Source organism: Mus musculus, chromosome 3 (assembly GCF_000001635.26).
Source record: "Mus musculus strain C57BL/6J chromosome 3, GRCm38.p6 C57BL/6J".
Classification (NCBI taxonomy): Eukaryota; Metazoa; Chordata; class Mammalia; order Rodentia; family Muridae; genus Mus; species Mus musculus.
Genome location: NC_000069.6, coordinates 100,609,219 through 100,625,244, shown reverse-complemented (window position 1 = coordinate 100,625,244; position 16,026 = coordinate 100,609,219). Strand labels below are relative to the sequence as shown.

General features: G+C 36.4%; 1 protein-coding gene across 1 annotated transcript in view; it reads left to right on the top strand.

Annotated features, from left to right (window-relative positions):
* Man1a2 (mannosidase, alpha, class 1A, member 2) overlaps positions 1-16,026 on the top strand; it is a 123,271-nt gene that overhangs the window by 60,229 nt on the left and 47,016 nt on the right. The window contains exons 7-8 of the mRNA NM_010763.2: positions 5,093-5,216; positions 8,189-8,282. Of these exons, the coding sequence (NP_034893.1) occupies positions 5,093-5,216; positions 8,189-8,282 (218 nt within the window). The remainder of the gene's footprint in view (positions 1-5,092; positions 5,217-8,188; positions 8,283-16,026) is intronic.

Here is a 16,026-nt window from a genome sequence, read left to right as displayed (position 1 = left end):
CAGTGTATATTACTGTATATATTATTTGCATCTTTGTAAAAAATATGGTTCACAATTAATTGTATGGATTTAGTTCTGAGGCTTCTTGTCTAGTCTGTTAACTGTGTCTGCTTTGTACCTGTTGGATACTGTTTTTATTACTGTTGTTTTGAAGGGCAATTCAAAATTCAAAATATTCTCAGTATTGTTCTTTTTGCTTATGTTTGGTTTGGATGTTTGCAATCTTCTGTGCCTTCATGTGAATTTCTAGTTCTGTAAAAAAGGTTACTGGAATTTTGATGGTGATTGTATTAAATAAGGTCATTTTTGGTAAAACAGCTATTTTTGCACTGTCAATTTTACCATCCCATGAGCATGGAGGATTTTTCCATTTTGTAGTATTTTCAGTTTCTACAGTGTTGTAAAATTATCATTGAAGCATTTATTTACTTTCTGTTAGGTTTACCCTAGTTTTTTCTTTTCTTTCTTTAAAAAAAAAAAAGCATTGTGTTGTGGTGTTCTCCTGACTTTCTCATACATACATACATATATATATATATATATATATATATATATATATATATATACACACACACACACACACACACATATATATGTATGTATATATATGTACATATACACACTTACATATTTATATAATATATTTCATATATTTCTAATATTAATATATATTAATATTAGAAAGCTACTGATTTTTGCATGTTAATTTTATAGTCAGCTATTTTGCTAATAACTATGTTTGTCCATTTTGAGAGCTGTGTAGTGGAGTCATTAGCTCTCGTGTGTAATAGATCATCTTGTCTGCAAACAGGATAATTTGACTTCTTTTGTCCTGTTTTTATCTCATATTTCTCTAACCAAGCTGTCACACATAGGAGGAGAGAAAATAGATGTCCTTGTCTCCTGACTTAGTGGAAATGCTTGCTTGCTTTGTTTAATGTAACCTTGTTTGTTGGTTTGTTGCGAATATCCTTTACTGTTGGATTCGGATAAATGCCTTTTCTTCATTGACGTGATCATTTTGCTCATATCCTTAAGACTATTAATAGGTTGGTTTTGTTGATTTGCATATACTTAAGTATCCTTTTATTCTTGGAATGAAAGCCATTTTGGTTAGCATGAGGTACAGTCTTAGCTACTTCTGTACCACAGACTCCATGTGCAAACCCTGAAGATACTTCTCATATTTTGCTTCAATTATGCTGTTCTCTTCTTAATCAGAGCTGATTCTTCAGCTCCAGCTGTCTAGAACCACTAATACAAAATAGTACATTAACAGCCCTGATAGACTCTTCTCTCAACAACTTCACAAGTCAGGCCTTCATCCTGTGCACTGCTTTCAACATTATCACCTCAGTTCTCTTGGCTTGTTAAGCTTTGAGCACTATAGCCCAAAATTCCAAAAATTTCCCACAATCTCATCAAAGTGTGGTCAGGTCTGTCAGCAATATCCACAAACCTGGTACCACTTACTGTTTTAGTTAGAGTCTCTACTTTTGCGACAGCATATCATGACCAAGCAATTTGGAGAAGAAAGAGTGAATTTAAAAATAGTTTATAGTTGTATCAACCAACTATCAACAGGAAATCAGGGCAGGAGCTCAAGGCAAAAACTTGGGGGCAGGAACTGGTGAAGAGGCCATGGAGGAGGGCTGCATATTGGCTTACTCCTCATGGTTTCCTCAGCCTATTTTCTTTACAACTCAGGACCTCCTGCCCAGGCATGGAACCACCAACAGGAAGTTGGGCCCTCCCATATCAATTATCAATCAAGAAAAATGTCCCACAGATTTGCCAACAGGCCAATCTTTTTTTTTTTTAAGATTTATTTATTTATTTTATGTATGTGAGTACATTGTCACTGTCTTCAGCCACACAAGAAGAGGGTATCAGATCCCATTACAGATGGTTGTGAGCCATCATGTGGTTGCTGGGAATTGAACTCAGGACCTCTGGAAGAGCAGACAGTGCTCTTAACCATTGAGCCATCTCTCCAGCCCCAACAGGCCAGTCTTATGGAGTCATTTTCTCTGTTATATTCCCTCTTCTCAGATGTCTAGGTTTGTGTCAACTTGACAGAAAGCAACTAGTGCATCTATTTTGTTAGAATTTAGTAAAACAGTATCTGCTTACATTCTAGTTCCCTTTCCTTAGACTGTCCTTTTCTTTCTTTCACCTTAGGACTTGCTTGTGTCTTTGCTAGTAAGGTGTATTTCTTGGAGGCAGCAGAGAGATGAGTCCTGCTGTTAGATACAGTCTGCTAGCATGTGTCTTGGAGAAGTAGTAACAGTAGCCCACAGAGGTGTTGTGGAAAGGTGTGTGGTGTTGCAGTCATTTTGTTACGTTTGCCCTGTTTGTTGCTCTGTCTGCTGTTCTAGTGCAGCTTTTTTTCCAGTGGTCTCATTGATATGTTTACTTACATTTTAATTCAAAAATGTTTACTTCCTTACTTTTAAAATAACTTTAAAAATTTATTTTTATTTTATGTGTAAAAATGTTTTGTGTTTCTGCATGTGTACCTGATGTGTACTTGGTGCCCACAAGGCCAGAAGAAGATACTGAATTACCCAGAACTGAAATTTCAGGTGGTTGTGAGCTGCCACGTGGGTGGTGAGAACCAAACCTGACTCCTGCTGAGCCATCTCGCCAGCCCCAATTTAAAAATTTTAATTAATGTGTCGTGAAATAGTTCTGCCTAAAACTATTGCCAAAATGATGTTATTTTTAAGAAAGTTAAGGAAACATATATTTAATCCACATTTGAAATTACTAATATTCTCTCTTCATTCTTGTCTGAGTTTGAAAAATATTGTATGCATAGTTGTTTTGAAGCAAATTCTGCTTAAATGAAGTATATTTCTACTTTAAATTTTTGCATATTATAATATATATTTTTTCAAACTTGTATTTTCATAATGTAGGTACATCAGAGTGAAATTTGGAGCTCCATAAATGCTTATTTCTATTGATCAGGTTTCTGAGTTTAAACTTTTACATTGTGTGAGTGCTTTCATTTATTTAATTTCTTGGGTTATGAGGATAAATATGAACATCAGTTGTTGGCAACCTTTGTTCTTAAAATTGCAATTCACTAGAAGCTTTGTTCTTTAAATACAGAGAGTAAAGATTTTGTTTGGGCTTCGAAGAAAATACAAATTGTAGGTGATCCATTATCAGACAATTCAAAATAATTATAGGACCCTTAAATTGATTACTATTTAACCATCAAAAGTTTGCCAAACATTTCTATGTCTTATTGCTGATGTTTAGCTTAGCAAAGAGAGACGTCATGTTGTTTCTAATTGTTTTGTTTATTAGTATTCACTGCACATTTTTCTTACTCATGTATATATGAAAGCATTTTAATGTTTCCCTTTGATCAGTTGAAAAATATTAACATTTGTAGGAAAAATTACGATGGTGTTAGTTTGAAGCAGCTAATTTTTAAAACTGAGTTAGTCTTTAGTAGAGTTCTTTAGAGTTTTAAGTTAGAATATATACAAGTTAAATTTTATATTTTAGAATGATGCCTATGAAATAACAAAAACTTGAATGGAATTTGGTCTTTTGAAAATTATTTGCATATACTTTGAATGATGTTTTCCTTTGTTGCTTTTAGTTGGTAACTTTTTCCATGATAAATTGTAAACTGTTGGACTTGCCTAGGTTTTGTTTATAGAAGATAACAGAATCATTAGTTAGCTGAAATCTAGCTGATCTCTAAATGTTAGGTTTTATGTCTAAAATGTATACTGCCATTCTTAATTTTTTTGTGTCCTATCATACTAAAATAAAAATTCTGAAAATGTACCGTGGTCTTATAGCATCCTTGCATGGTGTGGGTGTTAGCTAGCTCTCTAATTGCATCCTCTAGCATTGACTTTCTAAACTCAGTCTGTCACCTTCATTTCCCTCCAGGCCATTGCATTTGCTGCTTCCTTTATTGGGAATTTTCTCCTTGAAGGTCTATGCATCAGAGACTCCTCTGTGATCAGGACTCTGAAACACTTTGTCTGATCATAATATAGAAAGGGCCTTTCTTCTGTTGAGTTTTCTGTCCATAGTAATCAGTATTCTATTTCTTAACTTGATTTTCTTTATGGTAGTTTTCACCATTTCAGTGGTCTTATTTGTTACAAGAGCAGGAATATTATATGTCATGTTTATTGATGTCTGTCCTGCAGCATAGCAAGTTCTTACTATTTGTGAATGTAAATGTCTGTCTTACATATCACTATATCCACATTCCTTTTTTGATCCTCTCTTCTAGCTATAAAAGAAAAGATTGAGAGTGGTATTTGCCTCTGATAATTTCAATGAGAGTATGGTATTATGTAATAAAGGAGCTGTAAAAGTTAGTGCTATGTATGTCCAGATGTAGACTTTAGTGTGTTCTTAACCTAGATTATTAAAGTATAGCATATCAAATTGACAGCATACAAAATCAGAGTATATGCAAGTATATAAGAGAATCATTTATTATACAGAATTCTTCCCAGCTATGAAAATCAACGAGAAAGCTGCTATTGTAAACTGATATGGAAAGACTAATAAGGCACATTACAAGAATACAGTGCCTGATCAGAGCACTTAATACATGTCACTTGTGCTTTGCCTATAAGAGGGAGAAAACAAACAAACATATGTATTGCTGTATATTTATGAAAGTTCTATATGTGTAAGAAGCTAGTAAAAAGTGATTGATTATAGAGCTAAGTGATATAAAGGGATGAGAATAGATAAAATTTATTTGATGCTTTTTTTTTTTCCTTTGGTTTTTCAAGACAGGGTTTCTCTGTGTAGCCCTGGCTGTCCTGGAACTCACTCTGTAGACCAGGCTGGCCTCGAATTCAGAAATCCGCCTGCCTCTGCCTCCCAAGTGCTGGGATTAAAGGCGTGTGTCACCACTGCCCGATTTGATGCTTAATTTTTATGTTGTCTTAATTTTTAAAACCTGATTGTATTACTGATTTAAATTTTAATAAACAAAATTAAAATAAACTATTATATTAGATATAATTTCTAAGATCTATTTAAGATGCATGTGTTTCCCTTTCAATAATCCTGTCTCTTTCTATCCCTTATTACTCAGTGGAGTAGGTCGAAACTGGGGCTGGGCGTCTGCAGGCAGCAGCATCCTGGCTGAGTTCGGCACCCTGCACATGGAGTTTGTGCACCTCAGCTACTTGACCGGTGACTTGACTTACTATAATAAGGTTCGTCTCTGTCCTCTTTCTGTTTGGTATAAAGGACTTACAAGTTTGCCAAAAGACGTCACAGGTTTTCAGGGCTTTGGTTTTTATTGCTTATTTTCCTTTTTCGGTTATTTTGCTTTTTACATTTCTTTCTGCTTAGACATATTTAAAGTATTTATTGAGAATTTGTAACTACTATTTTTATTTAATTCTATTCCAGTTTCTAATCATATTTCTAAACTCTGTAGCCAGCGTGCTAAGACAAGAAAACAAAATTTAGAAAGGTTAATAATTGCAAAGGAAGAGAGGAGGTACTGTTTGTTTACAGAGCATGTGATTATTCTGCTGGATAGTTTAAGACAGTCTTAAAGGTTTTTGTGGGTTTTATTTTTAAAGGAAGGTTGGCTTTTTCATTTTCTTTTTGGTGAAGTGGATCTTAGTCCAGGGTCTTGCAAATGCTGACTGTTGGCTCTACTACTAGACTATACTCGAGTGTTAGAACTTGACTATTTAAATACAAATAACTACTGTGAATGCAAAACACAGCTCTTAGCTCAAAAGAAGTAAGAAATGCTTATTTTAGAGCAGAATCCGAGCAGTCTATGTGCCCTCCCCACCCCAGAACAGAGTCACGTTATTATTATTTCAACACCATAATCGTCTCATGGAATTTTTATAATAAGAGAACAAAATAAAATTATAAGTAATAACCCATGTTAAAATATATTGGTGGAAACATCAGGTGTATGAATTACAGCAAAGTATATTTCTTTGTAGGTCTCCGATGCTAATTCTTAATATTCTTAGCCTTTGGATAGATAGAAACCAGGGGTCTGTTAGGACATCTCAGGAAGACCTAATAGTCACAAGGCACTGGGTAACATATAGAGGTAGGTAAGGAGTGGCAATTAAGAGGGGGAAATATACTTTAAGATAGTTTAGTTCTGAACCCAAAATATTCCAACAGTCTCTAATTATGGTATTTTAACTAATTAATGGTGGTTGTAGTAGCTTTAACATGGACATGACTGTTTTTTTCTTCTTAAGTTCCCACTAGAAACAAACATTTTAATTGCAGGGGTATAAAATATACATGTAGACTTAAAATCTTTAGCAGTTTGTCTATATCAACTGTAAAAAGTAAGAATTATTTTATAAGAAGATACTTCTGTGGTAGGAACAGATCTTTGTGTTTACCACACACTTAAAATCTGTGGAGGCAAGTTCACAGTGAGGCCAGGGTGGCAGCTGGTGGTCAGTATTTTTTGGACTAGAAGGAAGAAGTATGCCAAGAAGCTAGGAAAGTATGCTTGCAACAGTCCTGCAGGAAGTTGCGTTTGCCTGCCAGCTTCAGTAAGGGAAGGAGTGACAGATGTCTCTGTCGCAGGCAGCTCTAGGTTTCTCCAGTCTCGGTTGACCAGGGAGAAGCAGAGGCTGGGAACCACACTTATATTTGTGTCCAACCTCAGTCTTTTATGTCAAAACTTCCTTGTGAGCACTGGAGTCAGGATAACAGATTAGAGTCAGTGTGGTCGTGTAGACCTGTAGTGTCAACATTCCTAAGACTAAGGCAGACAAATCTGTTAACGGCAGGATAGACTCCATAATAAGTTTAAGAGTCTTCTCCGACCTGAAAAGGGAGAAAGTGGTGATGAAAAATTCATCCAAAAAGGGTAACTACAGAATTTGTAGAGATTTATCAGAACAAAAGGAGGGAAAGGGCCCCCATGGAACACCAGGAGGAAAAAAGAAAAAAAAAGAAAATCCTGTTCAAATAACACCATAAGAAAAACATTGATCCTCCATAGCCCAGTTTTTGTAGAATCAAAATATAAACTGGTCCTGCAGTAAGATGTGCTGAGTACCAGAGTGGAAGAAAACATTACCACCAAAAAGACGGCCAAAGTGGAAGCAACACAGGGAAAAGCAGAGCTTGCAGTAGGAATGACTTAAGAAGACAGAACTGCAAAATGCTGTTCTAAGAGCACACTGAGGAAGGAAATAATGTGCTGAGGAACACAGACAGTATTATACACAATTTCAGATGTCAGAAAGCCAAGTTTCTCATCTTTCCTAATGTCATTTAGAAGCGTCTATACGTGGCGTGTGGAATCATTCCATTGCAGTGGTACATGATGGTGGTCTTACATATGCGAGATTCAAGCTTCTTCCCAAAGCACCATGCCAAACCCAGCCATAGAAAAGATGATGAGAATTACTGTGCTTAAAATTATTAGTGTGCTCAGCTCCAGAAGGCTGAAGTACACATGTATGCCCATGAGGAAGAGCGTGTTCTAAGTCACTTAGAGGTTCCATAGGTCGTCAGTCATCTGTGAGGACAGCATGGATACGTTACCTACTCAAGCTGAGTGATCGGATTTTAGTAAGAATAACTTCTCAGAAATAGAGCACCTTTCCTGTGGCACTGACTGCTCTCCCATCTGAAAGCCGCTAACAGAGCTGACCAATCTGCAGACAGACAGAAGTCAGGGCTCTGGGGAAGTCATCAGCCTCTTAATGTAATTCATGATTTTTCCCCTTCCATTAACCTCAGGGAGGTCTTTAAGAACTTAGAGAATGCTTTATTTTGAGAGCATTTAAGCCCAACAGTTCGATGTTTACGTCATTTACTTTATCACTTACTAAATCGAAATGAATCCTTTCCCAGAAAGTTCTGATTTCATTTCTCTGGAGTTACTTTTATTCTTATATTTTAATATATACAGGGATACATCTGGATTATATGGGTGATGTTTGTGATGATCTCTTTTATTTTGCTATTTTATTACTGTTTGAGTTTTAAATAATAACATATCCATTAATAAAACTAATGGATCATTTAAGGAACAGAAGCCCTTCCTAACCACCACACACAGCAAGGTAGAAGGTGGGTGTAGGTTCCAAGTGAGGGGAAAACCGCAGACCGCAGGCTAATGGAAAGCTTGGTGACACCTGCTTTTTATTAATTACATTCTTAACTTCATTTTGATTAGGTCATGCACATTCGGAAACTACTGCAGAAAATGGAACGCCCAAATGGTCTTTATCCAAATTATTTAAACCCAAGAACAGGGCGCTGGGGTCAGTGTAAGTATTTCTAGTACAACTGCTGACTTGTTAAAATGATTATTAAAAAGTCTTTGCTTGATACAGTGAAAGGTGAGCCATATGGAATTAAAACCCCAAACCTAGGCCTGACCCTGCTAGTTATCTGGTAATGCTGCTGCCACCCATGACTCTGATCTCCTTTAGCTACTTAAGTTGAGTTTCTGCTTGTTAAAAGGAAGCATTGCTAAAGTGTCTCACAAGGATATTTTCATTTTGTATCTGGATGTACTTTGCTAAAAGATGAGTTAACAGTTTGAGGGATAATGCATAATAATTATTCATATCTTCCTGTAAATAAGAGCACTGCTTGAGATTAGTATTTTTGTATGAGGAGTTCAGAATAAACATAACTATGTAAACTTTGGTAAAGGGGACAGTTGCTATTGGACGGACTATGTCTAGTCATTCATCTAAGACAAAGGTACCATGCACCTGATCTTCACTAGCTGTTGGATGAGACTAAAGATAGGGAAGGAGTTAGCGTTTGATCTGATTTACGGAGTTCCCAGGCTAGCAGGATAGGTAGAAACACTTAGAAGTGGTTGGCGTATAATGTGATAAATGTAATAGAGAAGTGTACTAGTTAATGTGAAACTGCAGAAGTAATTATTCAGCCTGGTGGGAAAATGTTAATAGTATCAGCTTAGAATTCATCTTTAAAGGTATTGGGTTTCAAACAGTAATTGTTCATGTGGAAAGTTGAACTTACAATTTTAGTAGCTTTTTATAAATGCTATTCTCTTTTTAAAAGTAAAGAAACTAAGATAGATACAGAATGTTGTCAGCCTGGATACCTACTGGGAGCTGGAGAGGTTTGCCAGGGATTGTCCTGCAGGCTCCTTTTCAGGAAGTTGCTCTTAGAGCTGTCTTGATTTTTCTCATGGATTTACCCCTCCATTAGCTCATGGAGTTCACTTTTCTCTTTACTTTGAAGAAAACATTAAAGCTAATGCTCATACTGAATGGAGATAAAAAGCAAAAGGATGATAGCTGTATTTGTAAAACAAAAATGTAATTTTCTTATGTTATAGACGACTGACTGGATTGGATGCCTACCTTAGTAATTTTGATGAATCAGATTGTAAACTTTACCCCCTTAAGTATTCATTAATATTTGGAATTTCAAATGTGGGAAAATTATGCTCAGTTTCTGCAGTATCTCATGGCAGTATATATGTTATAATTATTTAAATGTCTAAGATGAAAAGCATCAAAAGCTAAGTAGTGGTTGCATGTGTAATCAGAAACTTGTCTTACAATGTACAATATAAAGCCAGAAGCATAAGATGTCAGACTAATCTGTAAAGATTAATCTATATTCTATAATAATTAAAAAGCAAATTTTATAATAAGATACATTTGAACATATTTGGAAAATGGTTTTCATATTCTTTCTATATTATGTCTTATAAGATCATAAGAAATAGATGCTCACTGAAAGACTGCTGATATAAGAAAACAAAAGTTAATTCAGAAAGCAAAACATAGATGATCAGTGCTGTGTAGCTCTGAAGGTATTGTGCCTAGTATTTGTAAACGGTCTCTGTAGACCTCTACCTAGAGGATCCTTCTGTCTAACCCTTTCACTGTGTCCATGCTCAGAATGTACTTTGAACAGAGGCACGGTTCTTTGACCATTAGTTTGGTAAAGCAAATCAAAACCCCTGAATACCCAGTGTTTGAAAGAATGTTAATCTTTTTATGCCTTCTGAGTCTAGCAATTACCTGGTTTATTTTTGGAAAATTTTAAGAGTTATAAAGTTCATTTACTGAGCCTAGGAATTATTTACAGTTGCAATAATTTTGAAACATTCTAAGAAGTTTTTATGCAACAGAACTTTCTCTAATTATGGAACATGAGCATAGTCATTAGACAAATGATAGGTAGTCAGTCGGTAAGCGTTTGAAACATTACTTTTATACTTACTGAACTGTGCTTTAAACTTTATTTATTGTTTTAATAGGGTTTTCTCTTAGAACTTTATGCATGAGCACTGCACCTTCCCACCCTCATTCATGTTCTTTCCTTCAGTAATTAGTTACATGTACATACATATGTGTGCGTATATATGTATGAGTGTGTATGTATATGTATGTGTATATATATAAATATATATATGCACGTGTATGTGTGTATGTATATATGTATGTGAGAGGGGTCTCACCTCTAGAGGTGGGACTACATGTAATTTCTTCTGTTTGTATTGTGTATTGGCAGGTCTACTGGTGGTATTATTGTCCTGATCTTGAAAGTTTATGGGCATGTTTTCCTTGTTGTGTCAAGAGGATATTGTCTAACAGCAGATGTCCCAGGCTGCTGTTGCTTACAGTCTTTTCACCCCCTTTCCCATGGTTTTCCCTGAGCCTTAGGTGGAGGGGTTTTGTTGTAGATGTATCAGTTGGGCTTGGGCACCTCATAGTCACTTATTGTCTGCATTTTGACAAGTTGTAGATCTCTGTAATAGTCTCTTATCTATTGCAAAATGAATTGTTTTATGTAGAGTGAAAGGTATACTTTTCTGTGGATGTAAGGATGAGTATTAAAAAAAAACAAGAAAAACAAAAGGAAACAAAACAGAAATGACATTGACTTAGGAACCTAGCAGTATATGGTTCTTTCAGGTCTATAACCTACCCATAGATAGTTGGCTAGGCTTACATTACTGGGCACAAATTCTCTCCTGTTGAGCAAGCTTTAAAGTTCAATTAGATAGCTGTCTGGTTATTCCCAAGGTAAAAGTACTGCTGTTGTACCATTGTGGATATCTTGTGGGACCATGCATTGTTGTGGTTCATTGGCAATACAGCTGGACAGGACTACCAGTTGTTCCTATCCCTGCATAGGTTGAATAACACTATTGGATACTGTGAGAGCCTCTCTTCAGGGAGGAGACTTTCTGGTCAGCTCCAGCTTGATTCCTCCACATCCTTTGTCTGAAAAGTGTGGTGTCTTCAGTAACATAGAGCCTTATCTTCAAATTCTGATAGAAAACAAAAATTAGATTGGTTTAGAAACCTGACAGTAAAAAGTAAAAGGCTCTCCTTTCAGAGAGCAGCTGTGGGTATCACTGTACTCCCAACACCACCTTTTCTTTTTACTGAGTGATTAAAAAAAACTTCGTAAGTGTTTGAAAAAAACTGGATTAACGCTTACTTGTATCATCTATGAAAATGATTTCAAAGTGGGTTTTAAAAATACAACCAAATTTAAGTGACTGAACTGCAAAGCCTTTAGATGAATATCCACACCAGTAGATTTCTCAATATGATGCCAAAACTAGCTAATCGTAGGGAAGTAAGTTAGATATAACTACAAGTTAAAAGTTTTGTGCATCAAAGGACACTATCCTGAGTTAAAGATAACCTACTAAACAAATTACATACATGCTGAGGGTATATTTGCACAATATGTAAAACCCTGTAACTCAACAAGAAGGCAACAGAAATGGAAAAATAGACCAAATGATTTGAATAGATATTTTTCCCAAGAAGATATGCAAAAGGAAATAAGTAAATGAAAAGCATTTAGTGCCCTCATTGAAATGCAAAAGAAAACCACAGTGAGATAGTCACCTCCTACTTTACAGCTGCCATAGTGGCTGCAATCAATAGAACAGAAGCAAACCTGGGCAAATTGTGGGGAATTAGAGCATTTGCCATTTCTGGTGGTCACCAAAAACCTTGCAGCTAGAAGCAAGAAAAAAAAAAATCCTGCCAGTTTCCAAAAGATAAACAGAATTACCAAATGAATAGCAGACTCAGATACTTATATCCCAGAATTCACAGAAGCCAGGAGCTGGAAATGAGCTGCTTTGGATGTGATTTGTCATCTAGAAGTACAGTTGCTGGAGACTCTGGCCCTGGGGGTGACAGTAGGGAGAGAGTGGAACATTTAGGATGTGCAAGAGTTTCAGGAATGGGTATCGGTCAAGATTACCTATCTCTGGGAACATTACTATCACAGCTAGAACACTTCCCAGTGTTACTCAGGTATGAGGTAATTGGGCCATTAGAGCCCTGTCCAGGAAGGGGTTTGTGCTGGTCATAGCTTTTATGAGGATGGGTTATTGCAGAATAACTTATATGGCTTTCTACCCGTTCCCTTTCTGATTCTTTTGCTGTGTTGTGATGTAAGCAGATTGCCTTCACTGAAGTTAAGTAGATGCTGACACCATAATCTTGAATCTTCAAAATTGTGAGCTAAATAAACCTCTTTTCTTTATTAATCCTAGCTTTAGACATTTTATTTCAGCAGCAGAAAATGGACATAGTCCAAATGTCTTAACAGGGAATGAATAAACAAAATATGTAGTATAAGTGTTACAATGTAATATTACTCAATGATTAAAAAAGGAATTAATTACATGTGCTACAAAATAAGTGAGCCCTTTGAGAACAATATGCTAAATGAACAGAGACAACCATACAACACACACCAACATACATATTACATCTATCTATCTATCTATCTATCTATCTATCTATCTATCTATCTATCTATCTATCCATCCATCCATCCATATGATTGCACTTATGTCAATACTTAGATTCATAGAGACAGAAAGTAGGGTAGAGGTTAGCAGCAGCTTTAGTGAAAGAGAAATGGAGCTAGATTATATCTGTAATCCCAGCAGTCTAGGGACAAAGACAGGGAGGTTGTGAGTTTGAAGTTAGCCTGTATGAGTTTATGTGAAAGTATGTCTCAAAACAAAACCAAATTGATAGGTTGAGGAGAAAGAAAGGCATGAGGAAAAACAACTTGCTGACATTCTGGCCCTTATTTTATATTTTTACAGGGAGAAGAGGGAGTGGCAGAGGGGTCTCTGAGAATCAGTCTTCTCTCTGCTTACAAACTGGGGTAGTTATAGTGAGACAAGGACTGAAAAGTCTGTTTCCTTCCTCCTTCCTTCCCTCCCCCTCCCTCCCTCTCTCTCTCTCTCTCTCTCTCTCTCTCTCTCTCTCTTTCTCTCTCCCTCTTCTCTTCTCTTCTCTTCTCTTCTCTTCTCTTCTCTTCTCTTCTCTTCTCTTCTCTTCTCTTCTCTTCTCTTTTCTTTTCTTTTCTTTTCTTTTCTTTCATGTTCAGTTGGCTGTGGCTGGTGGTAACCAGGGAGTAGTCAGTAGTTAAAGAAGGTTAGGTGATCAATAAGTATTTCTCCTGACTGGCCACTACTTGGTCTACAGGGAGGGCAGTCAAGAACCTAGAGAGACAAGTTACTTAACTTCTAAGAGCTATATTACTGTGGTTATTGTATTGTCACAGTTCAACCAAAATGGAGTTTTATAAAATGGCTCAGCTCTGACTAACACAAATGAACAAAACAGAACAGTAGAATAAAGAAGAGAATGAAGAGTTGTTTGCACAAGGTTTCAGTTTATGGTGATGAGAAAGTTTTAGGAACAAATAGTGATTGTGGTCACCTGTTGAACCTACCAGTATCAGTCACTAGCACACTTCACAGTGGTGCCCAGGACACCATTTGTGTTCACCATAAGAAGAGGCCCGATCAAAAAAAGAATTCTTGTCACTGTTTTTCTCCACAAAGTAAATTTAAATGACTTTGCAATATATTCATCATCAGCAGTTATTAATTTTGAGAATGCTACAGAAAGTGCTATTCATTGGGAGTTTTGGCAGGCAGATTTTCAAACCTTAGCAAGTTGCCCTTATATCCCATTTGCAGCTGCAATCCTACTAAATTGTCTGATTTGTTCTTTCTTGTGTTTTTGTATGTTTTATATCAGCTCTGGAACGTGTATCAAATTCCATCATTATCTTGGAGCAGTATACATCTGTCATATCTATAAATAGGCTGCAAAACAAACATTTAATTGAACTGAAAGTTAACCATTCAGCTTTGGCTAACTGTATTATAATTAGAGTGATGATAATGTCTGACATGCACATAGCAATCAGAGAGTAATTGCTAGTAATTTCTCTTAGGATAAGGACTTGGCAACAGATATAAAAGAGTATCTCAAGGAACCTAAATTTAAAGGCAAACCATTGGTTCTGTTTCTTTTTTATTTTAGTTCTCTCAATTTTAAGTACACTGATTAGCCTATGCCATTTAATGATTTAAAATTAAGGCAATATAAGAAACCAGTCAGTAGTAGTTCATTAAGTTTTATAAAACTAAATTTAAAGTTGTTGAGAGATTAGAATGGGTATAATGTTTGTAGTTAGAGTGCAAACCTTGGTTTTTCTGCTTAACAGTTTAAATAAAAGGTTGAACTTCTGTGTCTCTGTAGTTTCTCCTAGTGAGTGCTTTAGTATGACGCTCATGTGGGTCATGTTGTATTCTAGATTCTATTTGGAGCTGCTTCTAGAGTGAGCTTCTGTTAGAAATGTCCCCCAGATGCCTGACTGCTGAGATGGATGTGTGAGTGGCTGGGAGTTAGGCGTGCTTTAAAATGCATGCACAGTTTCTGAGTATCACAAGAGCCTCGCAGCATGGTTCATCAGATCTGACACATAAGCAGTCCCAGGCCAGTGGTCAGTAGAAAAGCAGACACATGATGGCTTTAGGTTTCTAGCTTCCACACAGTTCTCTCCCAGGCCAGCTGCCCAGGAACTTGAATGGATCTGAAAGAAGACTGAGATGAATTCTCACGAATTAAGTAGCTTGTTAAATCAGTAAACCCTAACAGTAGTTCAGACAGAAAACTACATTTTTCTTCTGACCCATAGAGCTGGACTTGCATCTTCTCCTTCAGTTTCATTTCCTTTAATTCTGTTTGTGAGTTGTTTTGCTTTGTTTTGTTTTAACCTATGCACTTGTTAATCCTTTCTTATATTTATAACAAATCCAGAAATTGGCACATAACACCAAAGTGCAAAACGCTTAAAAAAAAAAACTATTCCTTTAAAATACATTTACTGGGGCTGGAATGATGGGTTAGTGATTAATAGCACTGGCTGTTCATTCAGAGAACTGGGTTCAATTCCCTTCCACTTGTAACTCAAGTCCCAGGAGATCATCAGACCTCAGCAAGCACTGCACCATGTGGTTCACAGACACACGTGCAGTCAGAACACCCATACACATTATATAAAATAAAATATAAAACAAAGTAAGAACTGACAGTAACTCTCCCACTGATAGGATACTGAAGCGCAGCGTATTTGCCTGCCCTGTACTACTACTTACAATGAATAAATCTCTCCTGATGACGGACATTGGTTTTAAGGACGATCATTTGTAACCTTGTGCTACTATACATTACTATTCTATAGTGTTATTTTTCTCCAGAATTCTCTTCTCTTGCATTTTATCCTCAGCACATTTCTTTGACTACCTGAATTTACTCCCCAGAGTTCACGGTGAAGGAAGAGAACTAGCCCCTGAAGCTGTCCTCTCTCCCGTGTGCATAGCACACCCACACACTCACACGCTTAACAGTAATCATAAATACAATGGAAACTCTGCTTCCTGTTCAACTGTTGAGTACAGTCTCTAGATACATGATATCATAGAAAAAATAGAGTTTCATCACTGTGTCATAATTACCAGGGGTCTCTATGTTCTTTAAGTACAGCAGCCACTTTGTAGACCTCAGCTGTCAGTCCATCAGAATCTGTTTCTTTGCTTGAAGCACTGACTTTCTAGGACATTCTTTAGCATTTGTTCGAGTCGCACTTAGATGTGAATTTGCTCTTTATTATATCTCGTCTTGTGAGCCTTCTTCCCAGTGCTATAGTGTGAAATACCTGTTATATACTAAC